Raw genomic sequence first — 11187 nt, forward strand, 5'->3', positions numbered from 1 at the left:
ATGGTACGTCAAATGCTTTAGGGCATGGAATTGGAGCAATCCTGGTATCACCAGACGGGAATCATTATCCGTTCACTGCAAGACTGAATTTCTTCTGTACCAATAACATAGCAGAATATGAGGCCTGTATCATGGGACTTCGTGCAGCTATTGAACGAAACATCGAAATCTTAGAGGTGTACGGGGACTCAGCCCTAGTGGTTTACCAAATCCGTGGAGAGTGGGAAGTGAGGAACCCAAAATTGATTAAGTACAGTGATTTAGTAGCTGAATTGATCAAAGAATTCAAAGAAATAACTTTTCATTACTTCCCGCGAGGAGAAAACCAATTGGCTGATGCCCTGGCCACCTTGGCTTCAATGTTCAAAGCAAACTGAGAAACTGAAATAATGCCTCTTCAAATGAGCATATACGAAGTCCTTGCCCATTGTTTCAGCATTGAAAAGGAGCCAGACGGACGGTCATGGTTCCATGATATCTTAGAATATATCAAGAATCAAAAGTATCCTGAACAAGCAAACGAGAACGACAAAAGAACAATCAGAAGAATGGCAGCGGGATTTGTTCTTGATGGGGACATCCTGTACAAAAGAGGAAAAGATCAGGTGCTCTTGAGATGCGTAGATGCTGTTGAGGCTAGAAAAATACTTGAAGACGTCCATGAGGGAATTTGCGGGATACATGCCAATGGTTTCACTATGGCTAGAAAGTCTATGAGACTCGGTTACTACTGGTTGACGATGGAAAACGACTGCATTAGTTTTGCCAGAAAATGCCACAAATGTCAAATCTACGGCGATAAAATTCATGTAGCCCCCTCGCCCCTTCACGTCATGACTTCTCCGCGGCCTTTTTCTATGTGGGGCATGGATGTCATAGGGCCTATTTTCCTGAAAGTTTCTAATGGACATCGATTCATTTTTGTGGTCATTGATTACTTCACAAAATGGATAGAAGCCGCTTGTTTGCCAATGTGACCAAGACTACAGTTTGTGTTTTTGAAGAAGGAAATCATTTGTCGATATGGTTTGCCTAAAAGAATCATTTCGATAACGCCATGAATCAATAACAAGATGATGAAGGAAGTATGCGAGCAATTCCAAATAAAGCATCATAACTCCTCGCCCTATCGTCCAAAGATGAACGGGGCTGTTGAAGCAGCCAAAAAAAATATTAAGAGGATCATTGGGAAAATGACTGAGACGTTTAAAGATTGGCACGAGAAGCTTCCATTTGCTTTGTTTGCATATCGCACATCTGTACGAACATCTACGGGAGCAACTCCTTTCTCTCTGGTTTATGGAATGGAAGCTGTGCTACCTATCGAGGTTGAGATCCCTTCTCTACGAGTCTTAATGGAATCAAAGTTAGAAGAAGCAGAATGGGTACAAGTTCGATATGATCAGCTGAACCTCATTGAAGAAACGCGTCTCAGGGCAATTTGTCACGGGCAGATGTACCAAAAAAAAAATGATCGCAGCTCATGACAAGAAGGTACGACCAAGATAATTCCATGAAGAAGAACTCGTGCTGAGAAAAATTCTCCCAATACAAAAAGATCTGCGAGGGAAATGGGCACCAAACTGGGAAGGACCGTACGTCGTAAAGAAGGCATTCTCAGGAAGAGCTTTGATCCTTGCCGAGATGGATGGGAAAGAAGTGTCGAATCCAGTGAACTCAGATGCTATGAAGAAATATTATGCTTAAAATGAAAACCCGAAAAGGGCATCAAAAAAAAAAAAGGGATCAAGGCGAAAACCCGCAAAGGGCGTCTTGATTAGCACAAAAGATTAGGATGAAAACCCGAGAGGGCGTCCTAATGAGGTAAACCTGGCTTAAAGAGCGTGGCGTTTTAACAGCGGGTCAAACAGTGAGACTACAGTATTTGAAGCATTTCTAAAAGCTCGAAATCTTCTACACAAGAAGCCGCGCTCGAAAAGATTTTTGATTGAGGAACGAGGAAGAGTTCATGTGTTGAATATCTAGAGCATTTGTATCCGTTGAATACGATCCTTTCTTTCTTTTTGACATTTTTTTACTCTCATTGGTTAACTTGCTTTGTTTGCCACATTTGAAATAGATGAATATGAAATATCATTTTTGTCCCTATCTGACCTTTTTCATGCATCTCATTATGTGTTTATTTACATGATAAATGGTGAAATGACACACTCTAAGCAAAAGAAATGTTAAGCATTACCTGGATGAAAATTTGATAAGCACAAGAGTCTCAAAGTAAGAACAAAGTTCAATCGGGGGCAAAAGAGTGATATCTGAGAAACGTCGATTACTCGTGAAGCTTGAAGACAGTATAAGGCTCAAGAGAAAGTCGAGAATCAAAGCAATGAACACAGATCCTCAACAATCGTGGCTAAATGGACATACGACAAACATGCTTAAGGAGCCTTTGCATAATCATGTAGGCATAAAAGCATTTAAGACAAACATGTGCATATCATGATAACATCATACATGGCATATCTGGTACTCCAACAGAGCAAGAAATCTTGAATGAAAGTCGAATGAATCAAAGGAAAAGACACGAATTCTACCAAAGGATGGTTTTGGTATTTTGATGTTTTTAATTCATGCTTTTCAAGGAAAATCAACTCATATTACGAGAGATGAGTTGAGCCTCAAGACACGTTGAGGTATTTTTAATTGTTGTTTTCAAAATCAACTCATATTATGAGAAGTGAGTTGAGCCTCGGGACACGTTGAGGTATTTTTAGTTTTAAATTGACTCATATTGCGAGAGGTGAGTTAAGCCTTTTAATTTTGTTTTTCAAAATCAACTCATATTGCTAGAGGTGAGTTGAGCCTCGGGGCACGCTGAGGTATTTTCAATTTTTGTGTTTTAATCAACTCATATTGCGAGAGATGAGTTGAGCCTCAAGACACGTTGAGGTATTTTTAATTTTTGTTTTCAAAATCAACTCATATTTGAGAAGTGAGTTGAGCCTCGGGGCACGCTGAGGTATTTTTAGTTTATGTTTTAAATTGACTCATATTGCGAGAGGTGAGTTAAGCCTTTTAATTTTTGTTTTTCAAAATCAACTCATATTGCTAGAGGTGAGTTGAGCCTCGGGGCACGCTGAGGTATTTTCAATTTTGTGTTTTAATTTCAACTCATATTGCGAGAGGTGAGTTGAGCCTCGAGTCACGTTGAGGTATTTTCAATTTCTTTTCAATTTACGTTGTTCAAGAATCAACTCATATTATGAGAGGTAGGTTGAACCTTTTAATTTCTACTTTTTCAAAATCAACTCATATTTGAGAGGTGAGTTGAGCCTCGTGACACGTTGAGGTAATTTCAATTCTGTTGTCAAAAAATCAACTCGATATGCAGTGGCGAGTTGAGCCTCAGGTCATACGTCGAGGTATTTTCAATTTCCGTTTTCAATTTTTGCCTTTCAAAAAATCAACTCATATTGCGAGAGGTGAGTTGAGCCTCGTGACGCTACTGAGGTAATTTCAATTTCTGTTGTCAAAAAGTCAACTCAGACACGAGAGGTGAGTTGAGCCTCAGATCACACGTCGAGGTATTTTCAATTTCCATTTTTCAATTTCTGCCTTTCAAAAAAAAAAATCAACTCATATTACGAGAGGTGAGTTGAGCCTCGGGACACGCTGAGGTAATTTCAATTTCTGTTTTCAAAATTCAACTCATATTGTGAGAAATGAGTTGAGCCTCAAGACACGTTGAGGTATTTTCAATTTCGCTTTCAAAAAATCAACTTATATTGCGAGAGGTGAGTTGACCCTTGGCTCATGCGTTGAGCTATTTTTAATTTCTATCTTTCAAAAAATCAACTCATATTGCGAGAGGTGAGTTGAGCTTGAGATCACACATCGAGGTATTTTTTCAATTTATATTTTCAAAAAATCAACTCACATTGCGAGATGTGAGTTGAGCCTCGAGTTACATGTCGAGGTATTTTCAAAATCTGTTTTCAAATTTGTTTTTAAAAATCAACTCATATTGCGAGAAGTGAGTTGAGCCTTGGCTCACGTGCTGAGCTATTTTCAATTTTTTTTTTCAAAAAAATTCAACTCATATTGCGAGAGGTGAGTTGAGCTTTTTAATTTCTGCGAGAGTTGAGTTGAGTCTTTTAATTTCTGTTTTTCAAAAATCAACTCATATTGCGAGAGGTAAGTTGAACCTCCAGTCACATATCGAGGTATTTTCAAAATCTGCTTTTCAAGTTAAGTTTCAAAAAATCAACTCATATTGCGAGAGGTGAGTTGAGCCTTGGCTCACGCGCTGAGCTATTTTCAATTTCTGTTTTTAATGTCTGTTTTTAGAGAGTCAATTCATATTGCAAAAAATGAGTTGAGCTCAGGATCACATGCCGAGTAGAGAATAAAGATTGAAGCTGATTGAAGACGTCAGATTCTGCCTCCTTAAAGTTGCAGTGGAGTTGATCGAGGGCATCAGATCTTGCCTTTCTGGAGTCGCAGAAGAGAAGACCAAAACCTTATCTCACTGAAGCGATAGAAGAGCATATTGAAATTGTAGATCTTATCTTTCTGAAGTTACAGTGAAGCGGATCGAAGCCACAAATCTCATATCCTTGAAGTTACATTGGAACAGATTGAAGCTACAAGGCATATCTCCGAATTTGCAGTGGATTGAACCAAAGCTACAAGATGCGGTGGACTGAAAAGAGACTAACTAAACAAGAAGAGTTCCAAAGCAAGTCAAGACCTAGCAAGACCGGGCAAGTTTGGTCTTCCTTGAAAGTCTTTGCTCTATTATCGTTGCATGACAATGAGCAAAGAGGGGCAGCTGTAGAAGCCCAAATTGCCCGGGCCCAATTATATGAAAACCCAACCAAACCTCTAAACCCACTAAAACCCTTAACCCATGACCCATTTACATTTACCCAAACCCAGTTCAAAAGCCCATTAAGCCCCCCCCAAAAAAACCTAACCCAAAAAAAAAACAAAGAAAAAAAAGAAAAAGAAAAAGAAAAACCTACCCCAAAAAAAACCTAACCCCCCCAAAAAAAAGAAGAAAAAAGAAAAACCTAACAAAAAAAGATAAAAAAACCTAGCCACCTAACCACTTTCCCACTTGCCCCATTTTTCCTCCCATTGTCTACCACCACCACCTACAAAATAGAAAAAAAAAATAGAAAATCATGTAAAAGATGGCTATAAAAAGCCATTCAAAAATCATGTAAAAAAGGAGGAGGGGGATTTTACAAAGATTGAAAAAGGAAAAAACACAAAAATCCCTTCAAATTTTGAACACAAAAAAATCAATAAAAAGGTTGCATTTTTCTTTTTCCTTTTCTTTCGAATCTTTTTCTTTCTTTTTGTGTTGTGTTTTTTCTTTCTTTATATATACATATATTGTTAAGAATTTTTTCCGCCACCATGGGCGGTGGCGGCGACGACGATGGCGACCGACGATCGACCGTGACCGCCCCCTTAGCCGGATTTCCTTTTCCCCTCCCTCTCTCTTCTTTCCCCTTCTTTTTTAGGTATTTTATATGTATTATGTATATATTTTTAATGCCATTAGTTATATATTTCTTATGTATATATTCTTAAATACTATTATATACATATATATATATATATATATATATATATATATTTTAAATACCATATTGTGTATATATTATTATTACAAATTATTACTATTGCTAGTATTATTATAACTATTATTATATTAGTGTATATTTTATGTACATATGTATATATATATATATATATATTTTTTTTTTGCACATATCATCATTTTATATTATTGTTGTAAATTTTTATGTATATATTTTTTATGTACGTTTCCTAATATTTTCTTTTATTGTAGATATTATTATTACTATTATTACATATTTTTATTATATGCACATATATATATATATGTATTTTATGTACATATTATTATTTTATATTATTATTACCAAATATATCATTTTTCCTATTTTATTATTAGTACATGATTTGTTTTTATTTTATAAATATCATTATTATTGTTATTCTAATATTCTAGTATTCCATGTTAATATTTTTCATTAATGATATCATTTTTTTCGTCCTTTATCTATTTTAAATTTCTCACTTTAGGAATATTTTTTCTCATGTTTTAATTAATTTCAAAAATAAGGCAATGTACCGATTTAATATTAAGCCATTGATTTCATTGCTATGTTGGGTGAAATTAATAAACTTGTGTTAAAAAACGGACACCCTTTCTAAAAAAAATCGAAAACTAAAATTCTCATTTTCAATCGGATCACGATTAAATATTATATTGAACTCGAATTTTTGAAAATCAAGTTAACACATGTTTATGAGATACCAATTTTGGGCGTCGCGAGGGTGCTAATACCTTCCTCACGCGTAACTGACTCCCGAACCCCAATTTTTCTCTGGACTTTCATGTAGACCTAAATTTGGCATTCTTTTTGTTTTAAAATAATTTTATTAGGTGTCCGACCACACCTATAAAAAAGGATCGGTGGCGACTCCCTTTGTTAATAAAATCGAAAGTTGGTTTTCAAATGTTTAATAAATCGCCACAATTAGTGACCAAGCGAAACTAAAAATTTTTTTTACGTCGCTACACATAGGACTCTCTTGTTTAATTTTAGGGATTTCAGAATCCATTAATTGGAATTAGAGAAGAGAGATGGACTCTCTCAACTTTGTTTACTCTCAATTTATAGAGAATTGAGTAGCGAGGACGTGGTTTCATGAGTAGGTAAAAAGTGGTAATAATATTAATAAGGGTAATTATTTGTAACATCATTACTGAAAAATTTTAATTTCATATAGCAGGGCTAAGATTTTGACACATGTCATATCTATTTTTTTAAATACAACTTAAAGACACATGGCAAAATCTCAACCCACTCATTGAGTTAAAATTTTCCACCACTAGCATACCAAATAATTATCCTAACAACAACAACCCAAGTTTATAGTTCAAAATTGAAAATTTCCCATAAAAACGCTTAGAGAATTCTCAAGTAAAAGTAAATAAAAAATTTCCAAATGAGAAGATTGGTGAGACAAGTTTTTGAAGTGGTTCTATATGCCAATGGAAATTCCCACTTCAGTTATCATTGCGACAAACAACTTACTTGTCATATTTGAATAGTTGTCACACACGCGAGGCCTGATGCTTTTAGAAATTGCCATGAAGATAGGAAGCATGCCAGTGAGTGCAATCTGAAGTTGATCCAAGCTGCTTGTTCAAACAATTATCTTTCCGCTCATCCTGTTGTTCAGTCTTGCACAAACTGCTACTTTTGAACTCCTTCCAATGGATAACTGAGACTGAAAATTTTGGGTTGTTAGAATCTATCTACCCAAGTGTGTAATTCATCTTAAACCTTGTCATCCATGTATGCACCAAGCACTGCTTATACTCACTCTTTCTTAGTGTAAGGTTTAGGATCGTGCTTATATTTAATACTCTTCATTGGTATCCCACCTATATTTGTGCTTATAGTTGATGCTCATATCAATTGGTCATTAAAGAAATGGGTCAACAATCATGAGTTTGGGTATTGATATTTGCAACTAGAACTAAAAAGGTGTTGTGGATCATCAACATTAGTGCATTACGAAAAGATAACCTTTGTGTTGCTAATCATTTCAAACATATATCAATTTCCATCGAATTTCGAAATTTTAATCTACTTGAAGTGAAATAATAATAAAGAATAAACTTTTTCTAATAGATCTTCATGCCTTTCTTTGCAATTAACTTAAACCAAATATTGGGTCAATATATTTGAATTATACAATAGAGTTCTAACTTCTAACCGGATTTCTTTAGTGAACGAACTCATCATTCTCAATTAGTCTAGTGCACGATATATTTTTAAAGAATTTCATTAGAAGTTCTGATAATATCTATAAATAAGAGGATAATGCGCTTCAGCATACTCGAACCCACGCCCTCCTGCATTGACAACAATACTCATACCAATCGAATTAAAACTTAATCGACAATTATTTTTACGATTTTAATTTCACATATACATTTGAATAAAATAAACTTATTCTAGTTGGATCATATTAAACTGGAAAAAGAAAAACATGATCACATTAATAATGCAAATATTTTTTATAAAAATTACAAATAAATAGATTTTTTTACTTCTTTTCAACAATTATATATTTTTCCATTGCAATTTTTACCATTTTCTTTTATTTTTAATTGATTTGGACAACAAAGTAACAAAATATTTTATTATTAACTTATTATGCACCCATTCAGTTACATGCTTTTCTTGACCTTTTTTCCTCCTAATGTATCCGGACTGTGGTCCTTGTTATTTTAAAATTATTTCAAAATGATCCCTTATTATGTCAATAAAGTGTGTTGGTAATTCTTAGAACCAATTTGGAATTTACATCCTTCTTTCCACAAGGCTAAATATTTAACTTTTAGGGTGGGTTTGGATGGGCGGTGCGTTTATCTGCGATTATTGTAAAAACAACGATGGCAATGAGATTAGATACTGTAGTAATATTGTAGCATAAGACAAAAAGTAAGCTAAACGCACTGCACCGCACCCACCGCCATCCAAACTGACCCTTAATCTCTATTTAAAAATAAAAATTTAATGTTGGTGAGAAGGTATAAAATTATCATAAGTAATTTAATATATAAGAGTTTGGAAGGAAAGAGAAAATAAATAGAGTAATATATATAACATATAGTTTGGAGAAGAAACCTAAAATTAAAACTTAAGAGATAATTTGGAGAACAACATTAAAATTAAAATTAAAACTTAGAAACCAAACATTACATATATAGTTTGGACAACAACATTAAACTTTAAATCAAAGCCTAACCTATATAGTTAGGAGAGCAACATTAAAATTAAAATAAACTAAACATTCCTTGATTTCTTAGGGGGACTAGGGGGGTCGTGAAACATATTAAGAAGATGATTAGAGGTCTTGCAATTGGCACACTTAGGGTTGATTTCACATGCCATCACATACATTAAACGAGTACAAGCCATCACAACAAGTGACGATCCCTCTGCTCTTGAGTAGTTGAACTCAATTTCATCACCAGAAGAATCTTGTTGATTTAGAAGCATGTGTGATGTTTCCGATAGCGATGCCGATGAGATCTTTGGACATCGGTTAATAGATAAAGGATCTTTCAGGGGCAAACCTATCAAAGTTAACTCATAATTCAAATCTATGCTTTTTCTATTTTTTTCTCCGACGATTTCAGTCAAACTTGTCTTCCAAGCATCTCCTTGACAATATTCCTTAAAAAAGACAAAAAAAAAAAAAAACCACAGAAACATAAAAAGCTGATAAATTGAAACGAATTTCTTTGTTAAGAGTATCGTCAAATTTCGCTTGATTTGAATTATTTATTTAGACTTGCACGGACTACTCGAAGACTCTTAACAAAACAATGGTTCAAATTAATAAATTTGACATGAATAATCTACCATATAAAGAATACATACATAAGGAATTTAAATCAGCTAATAGTTTATCTCATTATGCTTTGCACTTTGATTAATGTTAGAGCAATTCTTCATAAAGATGAGAGAAATATTGCTAGATCTAACATCATCCATTTACAATGCTTCATCAGAGTCAGTATTTATAAGCATAAGAAGTATGAAAGAAGTAGAGATCTAATTCTAATAACTATTAGAACTTAAAGTGATCATGATAAACATCAACTTAATACGATATTCATAACAATTTTTTTTACTTCTTTTCAATAATTATATATTTTTCAATTGCTTTTTTATTATTACCATTTTCCTTTTATTTTTAATTGATTTGGATAAAAATAAATAAAAAAATTTATTATTAACTTATTATACACCCATTCAGTTACGTGCTTTTCTTTAACCTTTTTCCTCCTAACGTATCCGGACTCTGGTCCTTGTTATTTTAAATTTATTTCAAAATCATCCCTTATTATTTCAATAAAGTATGTTGGTAATAGTTAGAACCAATTTGGCATTTACATCTTCTTTTTTTTCGAAGTCTAAATTAATAAACTTTTAATCCTCTATATAAAATTATCATAAATAAACAAGATTTTGGAAGAAAGGAGAAGATAAATAGAGTAATATATAACATATAGCTTGGAGAGCAAAATTAAAATTAAAACTTAAGAGATAATTTGGAGAACAACATTATTATTAAATTTAAAACTTAGAAACCAAACATTACATATATAGATTGGACAACAACATTAAACTTAAACTTAAAACCTAACCTATATAGTTAGGAGAACAACATTAAAATTAAAATAAACTAAACATTCTTTGACTTCTTAGGGGTTCTGAGGGGGGTCGCGAAATATATCGAGAAGATGATCAGAGGTCTTGCAATTGGCACACTTAGGGTTGACTTCACATGCCATCACATAAATTAAACAACGAGTACAAGCCATCACAACAAGTGATGGTTCCTCTGCCATTGGGAAGTTGAACTCAATTTCTTCACCAGAAAAGTCTTGTTGATTAAGAAGCATGCGTGACATTTCTGATAGCGATGCCGATGAGATCTCCTGACATCGGTTAGTAGATAAAGGATCTTTCGGAGGTAGACCTATCGGAGTTATCTTAGAATTCAAATCTATGATTTTTCCTTTTTCTTCTTTGACAGTTTCGGTCAAACTTATCTTCCGAGCATCTCCCTGACGATATTCCTTAAAAACGTCCAAAAAAGCCACAGAAACATAAAAAGCTGATAAATTGAAATGAATTCCTTTATTAAGAGTATCATCAGATTTCGCCCGATTTTAATCATTTATTTAGACTTGCACGGACTTACTCAGAGTCTTAACAAAAGAAGAAGAAAAGGTTCGGATTAATAATTTTGACATGAATAATCTACCATATAAAGGACAAATACATGAGGAATTTAAATCGGCTAATACTTTACCTCATCATGCTTTACACTTTGATTAATGTTAGAGCAATTCTTCATACTGACAGTAGCATTAGAGATGAGAGAAGTATTGCTAAATCTAACATCATCCATAGGACTCTCTTGCTTAATTTTAGGGATTTTAGAGGCCATTGATTGGAATTAGAGAAGAGCGATGGACTCTTTAAACTTTGTTTACTCTCAATTTATAGAGAATTGGGTAGCGAGGACGTGGTTTCATAGATAACGATGAGTAGGTAAAAAAGGGGTAATAATAATAATAAGGGTAATTATTTGGAA

At 33.9% G+C, this 11187-nt stretch overlaps 1 protein-coding gene across 1 annotated transcript; it reads right to left on the reverse strand.

The window, feature by feature from the left end:
* Positions 1–10134: 10134 nt before the first annotated feature.
* LOC108463597 (uncharacterized) lies at positions 10135–11187 on the reverse strand. The gene is made up of 2 exons (XM_017763519.2): positions 10903–11187; positions 10135–10666 (listed from the first exon to the last, which is right to left on the reverse strand). Exons 1-2 carry the CDS (start codon positions 11038–11040, stop codon positions 10289–10291), a joined length of 516 nt encoding a protein of 171 aa, XP_017619008.2. The 5' UTR covers positions 11041–11187; the 3' UTR covers positions 10135–10288.

This window comes from Gossypium arboreum, chromosome 13, assembly GCF_025698485.1.
Source record: "Gossypium arboreum isolate Shixiya-1 chromosome 13, ASM2569848v2, whole genome shotgun sequence".
Taxonomy (NCBI): domain Eukaryota; kingdom Viridiplantae; phylum Streptophyta; class Magnoliopsida; order Malvales; family Malvaceae; genus Gossypium; species Gossypium arboreum.

Coding starts and splice junctions, on each gene's coding strand:
- LOC108463597 (XM_017763519.2), bottom strand. CDS start 11,040: ATGGCCTCTAAAATCCCTAAAATTAAGCAAGAGAGTCCTATGGATGAT. Junction 10,667..10,902: donor AAAGTGTAAAGCATGATGAG/GTAAAGTATTAG, acceptor GACGTTTTTAAG/GAATATCGTCAGGGAGATGC.